Source organism: Anopheles merus, chromosome 2L, assembly GCF_017562075.2.
Source record: "Anopheles merus strain MAF chromosome 2L, AmerM5.1, whole genome shotgun sequence".
In the NCBI taxonomy this organism is placed as follows: domain Eukaryota; kingdom Metazoa; phylum Arthropoda; class Insecta; order Diptera; family Culicidae; genus Anopheles; species Anopheles merus.
This window is the reverse complement of record NC_054083.1, coordinates 47,294,446-47,316,807: the sequence shown is the minus strand read 5'-3', so window position 1 is coordinate 47,316,807 and position 22,362 is coordinate 47,294,446. Positions and strand designations below refer to the sequence as shown.

The window sequence follows — 22,362 nt, the reverse complement described above, 5'->3', positions numbered from 1 at the left end:
AATCTTCGGATTGCTGATAAACGAGGCAAAGACTAGAAGACACCAACAGCAGCTCTTCAAACAAATCCAAACCTTTGTTTTGGATGACATACCAATAGTTGAACGCTCTTTTGAAGTTGTCCAAGCTTTCACATATGTCGGGTCAAAGGTCAGAGTAAGAATGGTGGCTGCCAACCGATCTTTCTATAGCCTGAAAAGAGGTGTCATTCACCGCAAATAACTGGTCGCGGTGGTCAAAGCTGGGACTTTATCGTACCTTTTTAGTACCAGTGCACTCATATACTTCTGATACATAGACTCTGACTCCAAATCTGATGAAATTCACTACGTAGAGTTCGAGATGAAGATGCTCAGAAGAACATTTGGCACCGTATGTGTTGAGTGACTATTGAGAAGGAGCTATAATGACTACGGCACTGCAGAGGGTTCTCGTACAAAGAAACAAAGCTAATCAGACTCCAGAGTGTTGGCCATCATATGCACATGCAAAGAAACAACCCAAGCAGTAAAATAGAAAATAATCGAGCGTAGGCTCAACATGAACCCAAAGTGGTTGAAGCACGAGATACGTAATAAAAGAAAGAGTTAATAACATATTGAAGCATCAAGTTGAAACAGCTTACGCCTAATTGAACTACAAGTAGTACAAACACCAATCACAATACGCCTATCGCCATTAGGTCGGTAATCGTCAAAGCCAACGGAACGAATCACAACACTCAATACTAATGGCTTAACTTCCGTTGGACTAATGATTATCATTTCACACATTGTAACTATCTCAGGCACATATCGTCATGATGCGGCGGATACAAACAAAAAACTACGACCAACAAAGCCCGTGTACGAAGCACACGCTCATTTGCTGTAACGATAATTAAACGCGCTCCGTACGCTTTTTCCGGCCAAATGGTACCTTTACCTTCTGCCATCTGCGCAACGAAAGACAAGCCTTTACCTTTCGTCTCCTTCTTATTGCTCTCGATACGACCCATTTCCCCAGAACGCCAGGAAGTTGAGACGCGAGAAAAATCAATACACCGTAAAACAAGGAATTCAACTATCATCTTCACTTGTTTCAAGTTCAGCCGCGTGCAACTCAACCCTCTCCGCTGTGCAAACAATCGCTGCCTGTCTGTGTGCATGTGTTCACCTTTGTCCCGGTGGCCAGCATCAAACCATTAGACAGCTCGTTACATAATCCGGCATCCATCTGGGCCCGTTACTATCACCATTAACCCTAATGGAAGCCTATCAATCCACCCCAAACCCTGGGGGGTCCGATGCGTCCGTGTGTAGTGTGACGACGGCAATGGCTTATGGGGTGGTGGGTGCCAAACAAAAATTGGGTAGCATTTTCTAGTGTTTTCAGCGCCGGCACACTCCACTCATGTCACAAAGCAGCAAACCAGCTCAACATAAAACCTCAGAGCGCTCGTTAGACACGGCAGCGCTTTTCGGCAGCGGTGCGCGTTCCCGATAAGAACTAAATTGTGTTTGCTCGTGAAAACGAATTGCCCCCCCCCCTGCCTGCCTTGCCTGGCATACCCACGTCACCCACAAACGGCCAGTTGTTTTAGGTTTGTTTGAACTTTTGTGCGGGAGAGAATGAAGCGAGCAGCAACAACAAAAAAAGGTAATAATAAACGTTAAGACACTTGCCGAATGAACCACATTTTAGGCCCGGATGGGGACAGAAAGTGTGACAGTTTCTTCTGCTTCAGCGGATCCGCTTTGTGAGATCTTTTTCTTTTCGCTGGCGTTTAATGAAAGCACCGGCAGCACTTTCTAAGTATGCAGCAAAAAGGTGCTTCACTTCAACGTTTTAAACTAATCTTTCTCCTCCGCAGATTAGGCTGACATTTTCCATTACATTACACATCTTGACGTGCCGCAAAGGCACACGACAAATCAGAGTCGTGTAAAGTAATTACTGTGGCGCTGTGGGACTCAAACCATTTACTAGAAATAGGTGGGCGAACCTGACATTTTAATGCATTCACAAAGCTTTTGGGGACAAAACAATGTGGATTTAATTAGTGTTTGCGCAAGTGAATATTTCTTCCCTCCCACGGGGCAGCTTTTGTGCCTTTTTACCATTTCTTTGCATCTTCGAAAGCGTCTCTACCGCTATTAAAAAGTGACCACCCGAGCGGAAATGGCACTTGTCCATTTTCTCACCTACGCTTGGCGTACCTTTTGTGCTACGAGAGACGCCCTTAGCTGCAACGCATAACGCCCAACGTGTGTGTGTTGAAATAGCAGAGGGCAAAAACGTCGCAAACGGTTCTACACACCTATTTCTCATCATTGTCACGTGCTCTTTTTCAAAGCAAGGCTCATCTCAGGAGAATAGAAAATGTTTGCTGAACAGAAAGGCGATCGCACGGTTGGTACAGTAAGCGGACGGTTTCCTGTGCTTTCGCTCTACTTCTCTACTTAACCAAACCGACGGGAGGTGCCAGGAAACCAGGTTGAAATGAAAGGAGTGCGCATAATGAACAGCAATTACAATAATCGGAAAGCGCTGTGAATGGTTCGAAAGAACAGTTAAGCTTGCCAAGGTGCGGGTGGGAATTATCCTTTTTTTTACAGTCAAAAGACGGCTTAACCGTCATTTGGTATGCATGACTGGTGGGGGTGTGCAATTATTTTCACACACATGAGCGATGGCTTTCTATTTTAAGAGTCATTGCGTGAAAGACGGCAGAATAGAAGGTAAGGATCCATTTTGTCAGTAGATGCTTTATTTCCGCATGTGGACTAGCTTTTTCTAAAACCATCTCACCATTTTATCTCAACCCATAATTGCACCGTTACTGTTTGCTATGAATGAACCCTTGAACGAAGCGTATTAATGGACAGCTTACGCAAGAAAGGGACGAGACGCAAACCGGTACTTATTATCACTTCAAAATACGCGTATCGTAAGCTCCGCGCTGCTCGTGCTACTGTTTTATCTCTCTCTCTCTCTCTCTCCGTCTCTCTCTCTCTCTCTCTCTCTCTCTTTGGAAACTGCAAGCCGTCGCTGGAATAGCAATGTTCATTCATCGCTTCCCGTTTCGCGCTTACCCGTGCACTGGCTCGTGAATTATTCAGCACCGTGGGATTGTTTCTTTTGCAATCTTTTTTTTCCCGAACCCGAAACAGTAACAGCCGGTGAATGCGGGTGTTATGTGGGCGATTGGTCGAAGCACAAAAGTTTGTCCTTTCCTTCCTGCCCGGTGCGGAACACTGCTTACGATAATTAAATAAGCAACTGATAGAGAAGGATTGGCCGCAATCGGTATTCGGGCTGGGCGGTAATACAACTTTGCAACGGAAGCACTGCCGCTAAAGCGGTTCGAGACTGCTGCTGCTGGTGGTGTTTGCGGATTACATCGGGGGAGGTTTTATTTTTGTTGCTTCCCTGCGTTTCTTTTCGTGCTTTGTTGGCCGGAATGGCAAAACTTTCAACGTGGCGTACGATGGAGTTGCACCGCTAATGCAATGCTGGTGAAAGTGCTTGGCGTAATGCGTATTTATTTTGTGTATTTAGTTTGCGATAGTTGACGATGGATAAACGATCTGTTGAAGATGTCGTTTGCTTTCTTTATTTTTTCAATGGCAATCAGATAGGTTGTAAATAATGAACTTGCTTTGAGGATGTTCTCAAGCCATCGTCAAAGCCAAATGGCAATTTAATAATGAAATTAAAAAAAAACGCCTGAATATATGTAATTTGTATAACACGGTAGACGCATAGGGCTAAACATAATTTAAAACGCCTAAAAGTATGCAATTAGTATAACATAGATGCATTTTTAGAATGAATTCGACGCCTAAATGTATGCAATTTGTATCGCACAGCTTACTTAACATGATTCAGATTAAAGTAACGACTTTGATTGTCAGGTTGGTAAACGTTTCCCCAGTGAAGTAAGTGAGTGTAAATCATGCGCCAAACTATACACTTTGAACATTTTAGTTAGAAATTCCCTTCTGTTTATGCCACTTTAAAACTCCTAACATGTAAATGGAACTACAAATTTTGAAAAGCTGCAAACAAACTTTAGTGCTTTTGTTTTTTTCCCCTCCTATTTCTATTTGCACGTCACTCACTCTATCCATCCAGCTGTATCAAAACTTTCGAAAGCAACACACTCAACGACTCAACTCGTCACACAAATTTTCATCCCAATTAGCATACGCTACCAGCAGCGCTCGGTGGAGTTGTTTTCAGCCATCCGGACAGTTTGAAGAGGGTTCGGCTACGATTATGCCGAATGGTACGTAAACGCTTGCGTAAACGCGGCGAACGTGTGCGTTCTGCTGTTCCGTCAAAACTCCTAGCTTTTGGTGATACTTGAACACTTGCTAACAAACTTTGCCTAATAATTCATCAGCTTCACCAGTTGGGCAAATTGTACGCAATGTACGTGTTCATTGACACCGGTTTTTGTCGCAGTCAACGAAAGCTAACCAACAAATAAAAAGCAAAAAAACAGCGGATAAATGTTCTTACAAATGCACGCAAAAGAAACACTAAAAAAATATTCCCTTTCGAGAGCGTTGCCACCACAAAGCGAACGAAAACGAACAAGGGCGAATGGGAAAACTGTTTGCCAACGGTGGTTTCGACTCAACCGCGCTAATGAAGCCGTCCCTTAATTAGGTAAAACTTTGTCAGAAGTAACTCCCAGCATGGTGGAATTGTAACGATAGAAGGAAAAAAAGTGGGGTGGGGGGGGGGGGGGAAACTCCCATCAACTGTGAGCGAAAGCCCACTGGGAAAATCTGTCAGAAAGTGGACACAAGTGGGAGGCAAAACACTGTCAATGATATTTGCTGTGGGATGGAAAGTTTGCGCTCTTGGGAAAAGCTTCAAATGAGCTTTTTTTACAAACTGAACTGCATGGAAAATGTTTAATGTTCATCATGAGTGATTGATGTTTTAATAAAATTAACAAATAAATCGTTCAGTCGCTTCAGTCCAGTTTCTCGCAATCATCATGCTGCATTGTGTGTCGTGGTATTACTCACCTCCTTTCACGTGCACCTCCCGGCTTAAGATAGTGCCGACTAAGTTTTTTAATTTACATCTGAAAGAGAGTGGAAAAAGAAACACAACCTTAGCATGATTTACTCTTCAAAGCAGGTCAAACCAGGGAAAAAACCACAGCTCACTTCTACGGCGAAGTGGAAAATTTATACAACAGAGCAAAAAAAAGAGGAGAAAAGAAAAGAACACGATACAAACCTTTGCAAACCACGGTGTAAAACTACAAAAGTACAATCAGTTATCGGATCGGATGGAATTTAATTAAAAACTTTAAAGCATCCCCGGGCGCAACGAAGCACAACGAGCGGGTCATGCTGCGGCACGAGATAGGTAACCATTTTGCAGCGTTTTTCCTTTGATCAGTGCGGTCGTAACCGCAGCGCAAAGGATGGAAGCATAATTTTCTCTACGATTTCTTAGTTGTGCGGTCGGTCATTGCGGCTTTAGTAGTGGATAGCCGGAAGGGGAAGAACAGAGTACGGGGTGGAGGAGCGAAAGCTTTCAGTACAAGTACACCCTTATTTCTGCCTAACAAGCGCACGGGCATTGTAAAAACTTATTGAAGGATGGTAGGGATGATTCTTAAACAATACCTGTCTGGACAGGGCTAGCGTCAACTTACGAAAGGTGTGTTTGGTACGCTCTACCGATCAGCAATCGTTCTTCTATTCATGAATGTTGCAGACACCTTAAGATACATGGCAACGTTGGAAACCATGTCTCATCCGCCTATGCGGGGTGTAATATTCAAGTGCAAAATTGTTTATTACATTCCTTGCCAAGTTACTGAAACGACAGAAAACGCTCAAAAGGAACGCCTCTGGAAGAGGCGCATTGCCTACATTTAGGCGTTTTGGGATTTTGGCCGAAGCGAAAGATAACACCACGTAGCGCGATAAATTATCGGGTCGATTTTAATTAAAATCTCTTCCAGTGAGGTAGAACGGGAGCAGCTTCTTAAAGTTAGTCCCAGCACCAGCATTTGGATGTTTGGAAAAGTTGAAAAACGCATTTTTCATTCTGTTCGCTTGTTTTTTTTTTTGGGTAATCACGGATCAAACAAAGACGTCTGTTCCTGTTCTTTCGCTGTTCCCTGAAGTGGTACAAGTTTTTGTACGCTCAAGAAGATAGATAATAAGAATACATTTTATAACTAGGGATTATCGGCGTCGTAAGAGCGCTCAGAAGGTCTATTTTGATCATGTCGGAGCTTATTAAACTCCAGTTTGCGGAGTTGGCAAGCATAAATGGCTTCCATTTGTATTGTAAGCACATAATGGATTCATTTTCAGCTGAATCGGTAACGAAGGAAAAAAACACAGGTTGAAGTAGTATAGAAGTATAGGCTGAATAGCACTCCACATAACTGATACTTCTTTTGCCATGTAATTAATCAAGTGTTCAGCTACATTTATAGTACATTTAAAATAAATCATTGCATTGCATACCTTTAGGAGTTTAACAATACCGTGGAGGGCTCTTTGCTAATACAAACAAAATATCCCAAAATTTCCAGCTTCTTTCCGAACCAGTTCTGCAACCGAAAATTACTTTAAAAGTGCCACTAACGCCATCTAATGACATTCTTCACCGCTTTCGGCAATGGCGCGATGTATTCCACTTGATAGATGTGAAATGTTTTATACGCTGACGCTACTGGAACAACAAACAACGCACAAAGGCGGAAAATTATGTCCCAAAATGCACTCACAAATTCTTGTACTTTTCCCGGTAGCTCCGTTCTAGTCATAACTTCGACAAGCTTAGCATCACGCACACTTGCTGACATTACCATTAGCAAAGTTTTACAACGCCTCCAGTACTGTCGGTCGCCCGTTCGCCGTTCAACAATTTACAACCGCCGGGCCGGTATGGCAGCGTGCGCGCTTCTTCAATCCCATTCTGAAGCTTGCCTACAAGCGCCTGTATTTATGTGCGGCTCGTAAATCGTTGGCTTTTCCCTAAAATCTCGCACAACTACCTTCGCTCGCTGCTGGTTCTGGTGGCAGCAGGGAGAGGCAGGGGCAGAAGGGGAAAAATATTATCCATGCCTGGTGCGGACATTGGACAGCACAAAGTGAGTGAGATAGAGAGACAGAGAGCGAGATAAAAAAGACAGCTTCCCGCGAAAGAAAAACACACAACAAATGACGATAATGATGGCAAATCAGACAAAGGAATGCCCGTTGCCTTGAGCGCTGTGCTGTGGCCGACCGCAAGCAGTTGAAGAAATAGCACATAAACCCTTAAGCAGTGCAAGAATGTCCAAAACGGAATGCTGGCCCCGTAGCTAACGATAATGCGACCAGACAGGACAGCGCAATAAACGCACCACGTAGGGCCAGAGCCAGGAAGTGGGGAAGCGGTTTGGGCAAAGAAGGAAAATTCCTCATCCCGCGGTGCTACTGGAGGAATTGTCATTTTCAGGTGACGCACAGGAGATTTCTTTGGAAGCAAAGGAGTCGTGTCGTTTTTTATTTTTTTGCAACCATTCTGGATTGTGCCTGGCCAGGCTTAAGTCCGGAACCCGGACATGGGTGAACAAACGACGGTCCCCGTGCATTCTGGTCCCACTGACGGTGGTTGAATTTTTGCTCGACATTTTTAAAACCCAGCCCAAACCCACGGCCACCGCTCAACCTCACACTGTGGGCACGTTTGGTGAAGGTTTTGTGCGATAGCATCACCATCATCATCATCATCATCTGGCGCTCCCATTTTTATCCGGTATATTCATAGCCATGGTCACGGGGCCGTATGCAGCTGACGTTTGCATATTGCGGGCGTGAGAAACGAACAAACAAGCGCGCCGCAGAAATCAACGACCGTCCCAGCTCGGGAAGGACAGGCAGAAAGCAAAACGAAAGGACATGATTGTAACCGTCTTGGTAGGGCAGCATTTAAAACCTCTGTTTGTGAGGGTGAAAAAATTAAAAGAGATGAAGAACAAAAAAACTGCTACGTGCGAAATAGTGCAGCGTTAGAAAATGGGGGTAAAACACACACACACAAACCCACACATCTCCAGCTGTGAAGCTATCATCCGCAGCAGTGATGAGCAGGGACTGAACTGTCAGCTAAGAAAAGCTAACGAAGGAATATACAGACACACACACACATACACATGAACTTACCTATACACTGTGGAGTGAACTTCGTGACGAAATTTGTCCGCAGAAAATGGATAAAAAATCAGACTTCCGTTTGGCAGCGTGTAGACCAGCTCGTGATTGGTGGTCGCTACCGACCACTCGACCTGCAAAAAAATAGGGAAAAAGAAGAAAGAAAAGATAAAAAACCACGAAACATTGTTCAGCGCTAGTCCCTTAAAAAAGTGAAAAATGTGATGAGCACGAAGCTTACGGCATAAAGTAGAAGCGGCTAAGAGTGGCTACCGGATTTAGGAAGTGAATGACCCTACGGGGGAGGCAATACGGTCGCTGGGGGGAAGGGCCGGGATTGGGTTTGCACTGGTCTAGACAAACGATGGCTGCATATGATAGCTGTTTGAAGAGAGCATGTCGCCAAATCGAAGCATAATGGATTCCATGCTGCTTTTCGTCGAATGACGCGCGTCTAGACACGTGAGAGTGCTTCAAGCGTGCAGCAGCAGCAGCAGCAGCAGCTCTAATGGAACTCGTGAATGTTTAAAATCAATCAAACAAATATTAACATTTACTGTTTGGTTTCGACTGTTCGGGTGGGGCTTTTTTAAATCACATTATCGCAATAACGTTGTGTAACGTTGGATTGAGTGTGCATGATGAAAACATTAAAACAAAGCTAAAGCCCAATGATCAGATTTCTCGATTTCAGATTGAGGAAGATATAATAATGTCCATGAGATATATAACTCAGATTGTTCAGATACCTTTTTCTGGGAATATCTTGATAACAACCTGATAACTATTAGCAAAGCTAAGTAAACATTCATTTTACCATCATAACATCGTAACTATAGGAATGAGTTCAAGGATCGATATTAGGACTTCTAAATAGGTAACTGATATTGGTAATAAAAAGGTGAAATTATAGATCTCATAAGCAGTGACTAATGCCAGAATCTTGATAGGGATTAAACCAGGCCACTAATACATATTACGACTGTTGCATGTACCAAGAAAGCGCCACTATTCATGAACTAAGATAGAAGAAATGGAACAATACTCTTTAAAAGACTTGTGGAAGGACCTGGAGTAGACAGGGAGCAATGTGCTTATTATCAGTTATCGAGATTAACATGGAAGAATAATAAGAATGTACAAACAGCTGTTGCGAAAATCCCATTATCGTTCACGCCGGAGCTTTTCATTGGTTGAAGCAAATTCACCTGTACGCCACGCAACTAACACAAGACAGGGCTTTGTAAGTGTTGTAAGCGTAAAGCGAGTGTGCTGAAATCGAACGACAATTTCTCCATACTCCCGAAATGCCAAGTGTCCCTATAATCTGCCAGCTGTGCAGATTATACACCCAAACGTGCGACGCCAGCGGCGGCAATGATTGTGTTGTGATCCTTCCGTAACATTAATGACGGCCCCCGACACTTCGCTAATGATTTCTAATCCGGCACGTTTCAAATAAGATTAATCGGAATTGCCAATCGTGTTTGGAAAATGGTCACAAACATACACACATATTGGGCCGTTTTTCCTGGTCGCTGTGTAAGCTAAGCAACAGAGGAACGGTCTCTTCCTTTCTCCGAAGAAATTCGTCCTTTTTTTTCTTTTGGGATAGTTTTTGCTTTCATCTTCCTCACCACACGGAAAGCGATCCGAAAGCCATTATGATGCTTTTGGGGTGGTGGATGGCGGATGGGCCACGGAAAAGAAACGCAAGCGATGGGAGAACATGATCGTTTATGATTATGATGCTATCCCGGTGCTGATGCCGTGCGCGGGTAATCCGATTCTCCGCACCATAAGGATGGGTTATGATGGCTGCGTGACCAAAAGCTGAGCTTTCTTTCCCCTGCTTAATCGTTGCCCTCTGGCTAATCGGTACGGCACATGTTGCATTCTGAGTTTGTTAAAAATGAGGAAAACACCGAAGGATGACATGGTCACATTCCAGTTCCAAAATGGGGAAAACGATCGTCTGGGCAGTTTGTGGTGCATTGTGCGAATGTAATGAAATAATCCTCCTTTCATTTCCTACTTCCCATTGTATTCTTCGGGAGGAAAAAAAAACAAGAGCCTCCCGTGGGCCAGTAAAATTGGAAACGACCTTATGAAAACGTGAACAACTGTACAGAAAAACTGGTTGGAATTTCCATCTCAGCAATTACGCAACATACCTTGCCGCAACGGTGGAAAATTGAAGTTCTCTTTCCTGTTTCCCTGCCTAACGCTTAGCTTACTTTGCCTTTCCGGTGCCGCTCGCTCCCTCTTTCCCTCACACAGTGCCGTTCCGTTCGATTGAAATTCGAAACGACTTTCAATGAGCTAACGAACCTGCTCTGCCATGCCTGCCTGCGGTTTACAGGACCGAGGACCAACGCATACTCCATCAAACGCTTACATCACTTCCTCAGGAACTGGTTGAATGAGGGGAAAGCACGGAAAAGACGGAGATTTTTCCTTTACGCCAGCGAAGCGCTCTTCAGAATCGATTTCCTTCCGTCAACACCAACAACACTCTTGTGGTGGCGTTGTACCGTGGCCAAGAGGGGAGGGGTGGGGGGGAATAAATCTCGGGACGAATAAAGGTACGAAGGATGCGAAGCGGTGTGTGTTTTCTTTTTTCGTCCTCTTGCTTGCCTCTTACTCGAGAACAAAACCCGAACGCTGCACGGTGGGCGACCGCGGTTGGGCACGTACCCGACGAGAGCGATGAGAGGAAAATTAATAGGAAATTATTGTCGTCAATCAATCGAAGGATTAAAAGGATGTGCAGGCTTGGTTGCTGTCCTTGCATTTTTTTCCTTCCACGGCTCGCAAAATGGCGCAAAGCGAACGAAAGCGGCATAGCTGAGGGAAAACTTCATTTGCACTGACGTGCCCAAGACCAGGGAAGCTCGATCATGGCTCGGTGCTAGTTCGATTTCCTTTGTCCTACAGGAAGGAGCTGGGGTAGACATTCGACTCTTTGTGTACGCGGCCGAAGGGAGTAAATTAGAGTTGCAGGCTATAAGCTTTCGCCATGACTTTTGTGCCTCGGTTGATTGTGTCGGTTGAGCGGATTCTGTTTTTGCCCCGCTTCGTTTTTAACCCGTTCTTAGCGAACTATTTCGTTTCTTTGCTACGTGTCCGGCATGCTTTGTCGGATTGGCTGTGTTTTTGTTGTGAATTTTAATTGAAATACTTCACAAGTTTTGTTCTTATTTTTCTTTCCTGCTTCCTACACTTCTTTAGAAGGAAAGGAACGTTTAAGAAATGATGCAGAAGAGTTGTGCTAATTGAAATAGGAAATCGAACATCTTCATAACGATCGCAGAAATAACATGCAGCTGCAGTTTACAGTTCATAAAATATATTGGAAAGGAAAATGTTGAATAAAAATAAGGAATGAAATGAAATTACATTCAAGATAATAGAAGCACTAGCGCATTCCACATCTAATTTGATGTTAAGAATGAAAGGATTTAAATCATTCCAAACAAACATTCCTGAATAATGTTGTTTCAAAGCACTCGACAAACCGTCGCCTTGCTAGCATCAATCACAAGAGCTTAATTAATTGCCTTTTTATGCTCGCGCTTGCAAAGATCGACCACTTTTATAGTTCCGAGTAAAGCTCCTTCCAGACCAGAGCAACTGGACTGGAAAATATATTTCATTTTGCGCGATCGACCGCTATCCTTGCCATCCATTTGATGCTATCTAATGTTTCACCATTATGGTTGATATATCTATGGCGGGAGCGATAGGCACACACACACACACAGAGCTTTACATAACCCATTTGCAAGAGTGAAGCAATTCAAAGATGAAATGATTTCGTGGAAAGCTTGCTGAAACGAGCGGGCCTGTAAAAACCTGCCTACCACATCCAATGTTGCTCGCTCTTCTGCCCGCCCGACTCGGCTATCAATTGTAAAATGATTTAATATCGTAGCACAGACAAGCATTAAATCAACCCACTGCGCACTGCAGCAGTGTGGAGGGGGGGGGGGGGGGGGAGAAAAGCAACAGCCACAAGAAATTGATCGGCTTTCTTCGTCTAGTGGGGGTTATTGAAGCAAAATAATGTTTCAAAAGGGCCAATAAAATAGATTAGCAAGGGAATTTGAACGAAAACATATTTCAATGAGCACTAACAGACGAAGCGATGGAGCATTGTTCCCAACCCCTTCTAAAAGATCAACAAAGTAAAGTGACGCGCTACTTACATCCGGTGGCGGGCTGCCATGTCCGGTACAGTCGATGAGGCCGCCAGAGTTGTTGGAGAATTCTACCTTGTACGGTGGTTCGGCCAAAAACACCGGCCCCTGGAGATCGAGCAGAATGACGCCTGTGGGACGGCACGAAAGAAAAAAAAAAAGGAAAGAACGAGAAAGTGGAGTAAACTGTTAGAAAATGTTGTCGCGAATGAAAAATCAACCAAAAGTGAATTGAATGAGTGAGCAGCAGCAGCAGCAGCAGCAGCAGCAGCTGGATGACAGGGAAGGGGGGAAGAGCATAACTGTCGTCGAAAAACTTTCTTCATTGCCCGCCCAAAACGCTCAAACGGTAATGGTTCAATTTGCAAATGGTGGAAAAACCCCCCACGCGACCATAAGGTGTGACTGTTTGATGACGAGGGTGAAGTTTTCGGGTGGGTGGTTGGGTACAAATTTATTAGCAAGATGCTTTCCGTATCTTTCGCACGGTGGGAGAGAAGTGAACCATAGGTAATGGGTACGTTAAATTTTATATTAAAATCATTTTTAGATGAGGTTGTTAATTGCATTAAATGAGATGCAACAATTTTGTTAATTTTTACGGTCTTTAATACATTTATCGACTTACTTATCTATAGTAAAAAAAAACCTGGTAGATATACATATAAAAATTGAAAGTTTTCACATTTATCCATTCACCTTCCCATAGTGCACCAGCTTCCCGAGCGTTGAACGAGTTAAGAAAAATGGGCATTTTTATGTAATGCGGACATAACTTGTAACCGCAGCATCGCGGCCTCACAATCACACCACCACCACCACCACCACGAGACGTGGGCAAATTTATGCGCGAACAAAGTTAAAGAAAAGTAACTTCACACAGGCAAATGGAGCGGGGCGTGAAAAATGATCACCGGTAGCCGGGCGCGCCCCATTGCTCGCTCACCTGTGTGCTGCTGCAATTCCATTAGCTTCAACCACTGCCAACACCCTCCCCTTCCTCCCCCCAGGCAAGGAAGGTGCAGAAACAATAGAAGCATCATTAATAATTGCGTTTTATCCATTCGTCCGCACGTTTCCATTTTGAGCTTCACGTTTTTCTTCGAGTTTTACAAACCGGCGCTTCGCCACGTAAAGTGAAGCATTTTTCAAATGCCGAAACCACAACACTATCAATTTGTGAGCGCTTGTGTCTGGGGTGTAGCCAAGGAAACCGTCAAAGCCCAAGGCCCGAGATAGCTCACTGCCCGTTGCTAAGGCAGCATCGTCTACTATTCCCTGCCTCCGAGTGGTGAGTGAAATTCCACCATTTATGAAATATATTTCGCAATAAATCAGTCCCCTACACACGAAGCCATATAGACACACACACACACACATATAGGAGACTGCCCGTTGACGCCCTCAGGTGGGTGAGAAATAGTCATGGTCTGGCGGGGTCTGGTTTTCTTTTTGCTTCGACCCCGTCTAACCCGCGCGTCGTTTGCACACGTGTCGGTGAAAACGGTGAAAAGCGACGTGCTAAAGTGGTGCAAGAATTTGAGCTATTTTATTTACATTCTCCCACTTCGGCGAGCACTTTCACACACCGTTAGGATGGTATGTATGTGTGTGGGTGTGTGCCGGTGTGTTTGTTGGCATGTTTTTATGTGCTAGAATTGAATATATGCGACTGTGTGGCGCACATGCTCGCTCCCCGTTCAGTCGTCAGAAGTGTCCACACGCGCGCGCGCTCTCAGCACCTCATCCTGACAGCCTTACTGTCTGATCCATGTTTTCCAGCTTAGTAACGGCACGGGGGAAAAAAACATAACCACTACTGCTCTCTTCAAATCTTTCTCCTCTTGTACCAGCTTCATCTTTCTACTGGGTAAGAAAGTAGGAACATCGAGAGGACATCACCGGGACAGCAGCAGCAGCAGCAGCAGCAGAGTTTAGCACACGAGTTCGAGAAGGTGACTTTGCTCGTTTGCAAAACTGCTTCTGAAGCTCATCATTTAGTTTCACCTTCTGTTCCGTTTGCTCCATTCCATGGCCCGGGTCCTTTTTAGCAGCCGCAACGGGATGATTCAACTTGCTGCGCTGCTGTTAAAGTGAAAATCGAACCGTGTGTGGGGAGGAATATAGCGGACAAAAAAGGACTTTCCACCTTGGGGGAACTGTTTGTACATGTGTGTGTTGGTGTATTTGTGTGAGAAAAAGAGAGCCCGGAGAAGCACAGTGCCAACCACGGGATCAGCACGGACCATTACCAGACCCCGAGATAAGACGATTGAATAAAAATGAGGATATTACTTGCCCCGGGAGTATCGTACACAACACGGCGGTTCTCATCCTTCGGGGCGTACCCATCTTATTGCGAGGGACGATATTACTAAGCTCTGTATGTCCTTATGTGTGTATGTGTGTTTGTATTTTTATTTCGTGTCACGTCGATCGGTGTGTTTGCTGTACCGCGCGCGCGTACAGGACCGGGGACCGAGAGCTAACCGAATCAACCGTGGCTCCGATTCGGTAGCATTCACGTCCATAAATACTATTCGATATATTGTTGTACTTACAAGATTATAGACTTTTGCTTTATGCGGAGTGCTACCGGGGACGGTACGTGACAATTCACATCACCATTCAATGTTTTCGGACCGGGTAAGAGGAACCGAGGAAGCTGAATGAATGTAGGAAATGGCACACGGGGAAGTAGAGCAAAAGAATGATCATTTGCAACGCAACGTTGAGATTGTGTACCTTTAGCTTAATGATTATTCAGATAAACTTATCTGATCTTGCTTAACGAGCTTGCAAATTGCATCTTTTTGAGAGAGCAAAGGATCGATTGGTGTTTGCGTGTCCGTTTTATGGTGCCTGGTTCTGATCGAGCTTTTAGAGATTGTTGAGGGTCCTCAAGATTCTAGTCAGCTTTTTTATATGGAGTTTGACAGTTGGAGGCTGAAACCATGTCAAAACTCCATGCAAATCTATACACAAATCTAGCCTGCGATTTTTAGTATAGTTCAAGGACTATGTAGGAACGAGGTCAAATATCAGCTAAAATCGGTTTGGCCATCTTGGATGCCATTTGACCTTGAATATTCATCGAACCCTCGAACATATATATTTGCTACAGGCATATATACTTTTAATGTAAAATTAATGAAGTAAATTACAATTTTCTTGTGATTACCAGCCCGATTCACCATTAAAATCATAATTAAAATTTGAATCGAGAAAGGGCTTTTAGATGTCAAACTGTTGTAACGAACTTTTGGGTGCTTGTCAACTCTTTCTACATTACTTGACCTCGTTCCTGCACAGTCATAGGTTTAGATTATTTCAGGCTCTAAGCTAGAATTAGATTCGAGTACCTGCTTGAAAAAAGGGCAAAACAAGGTTGTGTTTTCATTTATCCCAAGGTGCATTAAAGAGATCAGGTGGTGGAATCTTGAATCAAAGAGTAAGGCTGCGCTCTGGCACCAATCGAACACGACATCCGACTCGAACAAACCCATATAATCATATGGAGGTGCACTGTCAGACACAAACAAACAAACAAACAAGACCAACATGTCAAATCTCATAAATTTTGCATGTTCGAGGTCGTGTTCGATTGGTGCTAGAGCGCCGGGTAAGTAGACCAGGAGGTCTCATAGCATGTTTTTAATAACCAAATTTGTACCTCACTTTTTGGCAGAACGGATGAAAAATTTTGCTCAAACAGGCTTTCTGGTAGCTTGAAGAATGCACAAAACACTCTTGAAATCTTCATTCAGAAGCAGAAGCGATAAAAATCAGCCTTCTAAATATATACACCTTGGGATAAGTCCACCTGTATATTATCCCACTGCTCGAAATAGCCCGGATAGCTGCTCGAAAACTGCTATACAATGCTTATAACTGACAGGCTGAAATTTCAGCCTACGAACTTAAAACGAAAAGGGGCCGGTTGATACAATTTGGAGAATAATATTTGAACTATTATTACACTTAATTTATTAAGCAATTCGAGACAATCATAATAAAGTTAGTTTTTTATTTCATTCAACAATCTCTGTCGGAGATTCTTTGGACTCTCTGGCAATGAATTGAACACTGCGACCTTTGCAACTCAACCTTTAAACATAACAAAGCATAAATCACTTAAAAAGAACCGATATAACGTAACGTTCATTTTGCAACACAAAAACTATTAGTTCATGAAGTCTCCTGCATTCATCTATTTAAAATGCTTTGATGCGACGCATTTCAACACATCCTTCAACACAGGTTCAACACATATTTCAACATATTTCAACACAGTTTTTTTCTGTAGAAACACTATACCTTCGGTCACTTCAATCGTTTTACTTACACCAAAGCAGAACCAAAGCATACGATCCTACCGTAAATATTGCTCCCAGGAGAAATCATTCTGATTGCCCCGTACCAGTCTATCTCCCGCCAGTGTCCCCAACGTAGACTCCCCGGAGACACTCCGGCTGTTTCCGATGCGAAACAAAAAAAAACGGATGATGCATCTGTTCGAACAGTGTATGCAATAAAGAAATACCCCAACCGAGCTGCTATTATCAGTGCCACCTTTCGAGCAGGAATTCAAGCACGACCGGCCACTGGTGCTCTTTGTTCCAGCGCTCGGCTTACCATTCCATTCTACCACATTTTCGATTGATCTGTAAAATATTGGACCTTTTCCTTTCATTTATGCCTTGTAAGACGCTTTCCAAGCAGACGGAAACACAAAAAAGGCACCAGCGGCTTAAGAAAAAGGAGTACACCGCTCCACAACAGCAGCCGTTCCACAACAGCAGCCGAATGTACTCCAGGCCGTCGCAATCATCAAATTGCTTCAAATTGAATGGTCTGCAAAGAAAAGTGTTCCGAAAGCGATATGGAAGTTCCGTGTTGCCTCGCTGCCGCTGTTTCTTTAGCTGTGCCACCAAACGGAAGCGGAATTTTCACTGGGCAAAATGTGCCCCCGGGACGGTAGCTCGCCGGGCTCGCCGGGCATGGTTGGAATAATAAGAATGGTGCACTGAAGGGAATGGTGCGGCAGCTACTAGCGCAGGAGCAACATTTTTTTTTCGGCACAACAAAATGGTGAGACATTTTTACTCGACTTTTTCCACCCATCGTGTCCCATGTCCCCCTTGGTGATACACATTGTGGCAATTGTACATCGGGCCCCATCCATGCTCATGCTGGGAAAGGCGACCGAGTAAGGAACAAAGTCGGTGAAGAATAAATAATCCACCCGATCGCTACTTGCTACAGTCAACATCCGGGCTGCAGTTCGATATTGAAGAACGAACGAACGAAGTCGAAGGGGGAAAAAGCCCTTTTGCGTTGATGCAAGCGTTGGAAAAGCTGGCCATGGAAGGGAAGGAAAAGTGAGAGCTATGAAAATATAAAACGATGCTTCTGGTTGCAATAAGCAATGTACCGCGTTCGTCACAATCTCTCTCTCTCTCTCTCTCTCTCTCTCTCTCTCTCTCTCTCTCTCTCTCTCTCTCTGTATCTCTGGCAACACAAAACACACACTGAATGGAAATTCAGTTTCTGGTTTGTTTATTTTATGAAGTTATCAGAACGGTTGTTGTTCCGCTTACAGCCAATCCCCTGATCGGGGAGTTTTTTTTTTCTTCCTGTCTGTAATACTGCCTGTACCATTTCCCTGCTTCCCATCTCCGTTTTGGCGGTCCTGATAATGGTTATACTTTTCAGCAACGAGGAGAGCTTCACAAACCGGCTCGCCGATGCGGAATAAAAGATGATGTAGCAAAGTGAATGGGGGAGGGTTTGAATGGGGTTTTTGCTGTGGCGAGTGAGCCCGGCTATACAAGTGACGAATCCTGCAGCAACAAAACCGCAAGAAACACTGCTGCAATACACATACAGTCCGCACCAAACAATCGTTTTTTTTCTCTGCTTACAAGAATTGCATCCCGATAAGGTCGGTGAAGATTTGCAGATACGGAAAAATAACAATAGTTTTTCCTCGCCCATCCGCTCTTGTTGTTCTGCTTGTTTTGTTTAGATTTGATGCTATCCCGGGGTAAAGGCAAACGGTGGCAAACAAAACCGCAAACTTACTGAAATGCGATTCTCTCCCTCTCAATGATTCCACCAAGCATTCCACCCCGTGGTGCTTTTCTTCGTTAAAACTTTTGCGCTGTATCCAGCACACGACTCAATGCCGGGGGATGGGCGGAAATTGGCTTTAGCGTTTTGTGCCTTTATCTGCTTGCTGGTGGAAAACTGCTGCTGCTTTTTTCTCCTACTTTTCGTTTTCAGGTTCACTTGTGATGACATTGCAAAGCTGCTCGAATACTAAGAGCCGGCCACAGCTTGCCGCGCAAATAAGTATGCACCACCACCGAGTGGGAGTAATAAAAGACGTCTCCTTCGAACCACAAAAACCATGAGGGGAGTGAGGGAATGGGAACAGTTTTCACAGTACGATTGGTCGGAAAGCTTGCTAATAATGATATCAACAGTTCTGAGAGCTGAACTGTGCCACCCGCTTCATTGCGTTTTATCTTGGAATTGTTTGTATCGTGGGTATACTTGGTGGATGGTGCTGCTGCTGCTGGTAGTGGTGGTGGTGGTGGTTGTTTACGCTCCGGTATCAAACACACACACACACACACGCAAGCATACCACCACCAAATCACCACCGCAACCACGATGTCGTTCCGTGTGCGATCGTAGCGCACCATGAAGGAGAATCAGCAACCCGAACACCCGCAAAAAGATAAATATCGTATACGCAAGCGGAAAAGTTTGGGTACGCGCATCAGCGTGGGGCGGTCGGTCGGTCGGTGGAGCTTTGATTTGCAAACTCCGGCCCCGGGGGCCCCAAGCGTCAGCGGAAAAGTTTGCAGCGGAAGGAAAGGTGAGGTCGCGCTGCGGTCGATGTGTGTGAAGATCAGAGCAAATGTGGCGCAACGAGAACGGTGGAACTCCCCAATCCGATCTAATGTGATGTGCTGCGCTACAGCGCAAACAACACACAGGCGCGCGCGGTGTCCGTATGAAGTTTCTTCAAATGGATTGCTATAAAAGTTGGAAATGGATTTGTTTTTCTGCTCGATCGAGCAATCGGTGTGGCGCGGTGCGCTTGGGAGTGTGTTTATTTATTTTTTGTAGACTTTTGAGAAGATACGTTCTGCTCTATTTGTATGGATTTAATTGGACAAAATCCTCTGTATGTAACATAGGATTCGCAAAAAAGCATAAACCTACCAACGTTTTAGTTAATAAGAATATGCGTAAAACAGGCATTCACAACCAATTCAAAAACAATGTTGAGCATTGTCCCAAATCCTGATAAACACGGGAGATTTCCATCAAAGCGCTGTGATTAAAGTATTATTATCAAGAACCGACTTATATATTTGTGTTACGAAAATAGTCTAGAAAGTCAATTTGTGTTACAACGCGGACGATCTAGTGGAATCTAATCACATTTATACATAAGAGTTAGGATCTGCGGATGAGATCGCATGAAATATTCGCAATGCTATAATTAGAGTTCTGCTATAATCAGAGAAATGCTATAATTAGAGTGCCATAATTTGGCGGCCATCAACGCGTTGGTTGGTGTGCGTGAGAGGGCAACAGGCGAAAGGTGATCGCCCGAACAGCGGGAACTTTCTTCCACGAACGGCAACGGCAACGATCGGACCCGCGCGCAATCCGCCTAGTTTTAACGAATAACTTATGGTGCCGTGACCAGGATGACATCGAGGGCGATCGTTCTTGCAGGAACCGGTATAACGTTTACATTAGAAAAAAAGTATATTATTCGAATTGGTACAGACAAAAAACTAAGACAAATAGCTGCTGTTCATAAACATTCCTTGAAAGATAGTTATCTACTCTTAAGCTTACTTGCTACAATAAATCTGCGACCTTGCGAGCTACCTTCTGTCAGTTATCTGGATCATTCGCACTGTCGGACATGCTTGTAGGTATGTTTTTAAGTTATACCTCCAATTTTTATCAATTTCTCCTCAGTTTTCGCGACAAAATCGTTGGAATAGAACACTTGCATCATGTTAGTCCAGAAATTCTTCATAGAACGCAACGGGGGGATGTAGGACCGGATCGTGGACTAGGGTATCACTTCGATTTTTAGCCACTACATCTCCTACATTGATCTACTACATCTCCTACATGCCTTTAAGTTGCGGCATCAGAGTCTGTCGCTATGAAACCAGTGGTCGCGATTTCCGCTTCCTGGCATGTCACCACAACATGCCAGTCATGAGTTCAAGCCCCGAATGGACCGTGTTCCGATACGTAAGACTGACTATCCTGCTAAGGAGGAATAAGTAAGTCACCGAAAGCCAGCACTACTAGTAGTACAGGCAGGCCTTGACCGACAACAGTTGTTGTGCCCAAGAGGAAGAAAAAGAAAAATAATATGAGATGTAATTTCATGTTTCCCAGGCACTTTTTTATTAATTGACCGGCTGCATCGACCGCCCAGCCAAGCGGACGTAGCTATGTAGTGACTTAGATCTCGTTGTCTTCATTTGCAGCATCGTTTGGAGCTTTTTGTCGCTCAAGGCTGTCGGCCATTAGAAATCGGGCGATCTTTCGATGCTCTGATTATTGTCTGACAGTGCCAATATGTTATAGACCTGTGTCTGTGCTAGTACAGGCTTATACGACGTCCACAAACTGCCGCTCGATGTCCGTTTCCGTCATGCCGTGGTGCCTTTCTTTGACCGCGCACGCCTCTAAACGAAGTTGCTTTACTTTTTTGACCATCACGGTTAGATTTTGTCTGATAAAGGTGTCACATTTTGAACGCTGACTCTTGGGATACTATTATTCAAAATGCAATTAACGTTTCATTAGTGCGGGTGAAGCTAAATTCCATGAAAAATCGAAAAACTTTGTTCATTTTTAAATGTAAACAGTGTATGATCATTCTTTTTGTCTATGTAGTCATTAAAACTAAACGCAAATTATTGTTTTTAATTCACTGTTTTCCCCTTTCAACATTCACATTCCCCTATTGCATCTCATCGCTTTTTCTCACTTCAGAAACAAATCAGATTATGCTGTAACAACTCATAAAACACACATTTAGAGCCAAACTTCAACCAACCCCACTGACCGACTTGAGCAAGTAAAAAGTAAGCAAACACAAAAAAAGCATCTCCAAAAAAAAAAAACACCAATGCCTCTGTTCCGTACCATCTGTTCACTCAACTTCCGGGACTCCGTTCCCGTGCCCAAACACCCAAACACATCCAAAAGTGAAAAAAGCTTGTCGTCGCATAAAGCTCAGGTCATATTTACTAACTTCATTTCGTACACCGCCAGCTTTCTGCTCTAACTCTCGCCTCGTTTTTTTTCTTCTCCTCACTCCTTTCTACACTATGCTAAAAAGAACTACTACAGTTCGGGTCGGGGGAGGGCGAACAACATGAGCACATGAACCTGAACGGCGCAACATACTTTGCCGAGCTGTTTTGTTTGCTCGGGCCCACTATCCCCCGCGTCCGAGCACCAGAAACAAGTGCATGCAATGAAACATTCATCTACTTCTGACTCGAATCTGCCTCATCTCGGTGTGGCTCGGTGTATCTTTTTTTGCTTTTTTTTCATACTTTTCCGTTCCGGCCAAACATATAGAATGTTTTACTTCTTCCTTCCCTCCTCCCATGACCAAACCGAAACACGGCCAAAAGTTTCCCTGGGCACGGAGGTCGCTGTACAGACAGTTTAAGTTTAAGCCCGTGAACGTGAGCGTGTTTTCTTAGCTTTGCTAGCTGCCAACTCCTCTCCAAAAAACAAAAAAAAAGAAACGGAGTAGGTGGAATAGCTTTTTCCCCCATCCAAACTGGCACACAGCATAAATATGCTCGCCGGTTCGTTTTTTTTTTTCGTTCGTTTTTTACTGTCACTGCTTTTTTTCTCGCCGCGCCCAGCAAGTAACCAACTTTTTCCCTCTTCACCCATATCTTTGAACAAGCGACGAACCCGGCCTGGC

At 44.2% G+C, this 22,362-nt stretch overlaps 1 protein-coding gene across 10 annotated transcripts in view; it reads right to left on the bottom strand.

The window, feature by feature from the left end:
• Positions 1–22,362, bottom strand: part of LOC121592674 (Down syndrome cell adhesion molecule-like protein Dscam2) — a 107,836-nt gene that overhangs the window by 46,221 nt on the left and 39,253 nt on the right. For 9 of the 10 annotated variants that reach the window (XM_041914325.1, XM_041914321.1, XM_041914320.1 and 6 more), the window contains 3 exons: positions 12,372–12,493; positions 8,176–8,297; positions 5,023–5,081 (listed from right to left, as the gene is read on the bottom strand). In XM_041914325.1, the coding sequence (XP_041770259.1) occupies positions 5,023–5,081; positions 8,176–8,297; positions 12,372–12,493 (303 nt within the window). Of the gene's footprint in view, positions 1–5,022; positions 5,082–8,175; positions 8,298–12,371; positions 12,494–13,308; positions 13,392–22,362 lie in introns of those variants that run through there. The other variant, XM_041914327.1, reaches the window with a different exon arrangement.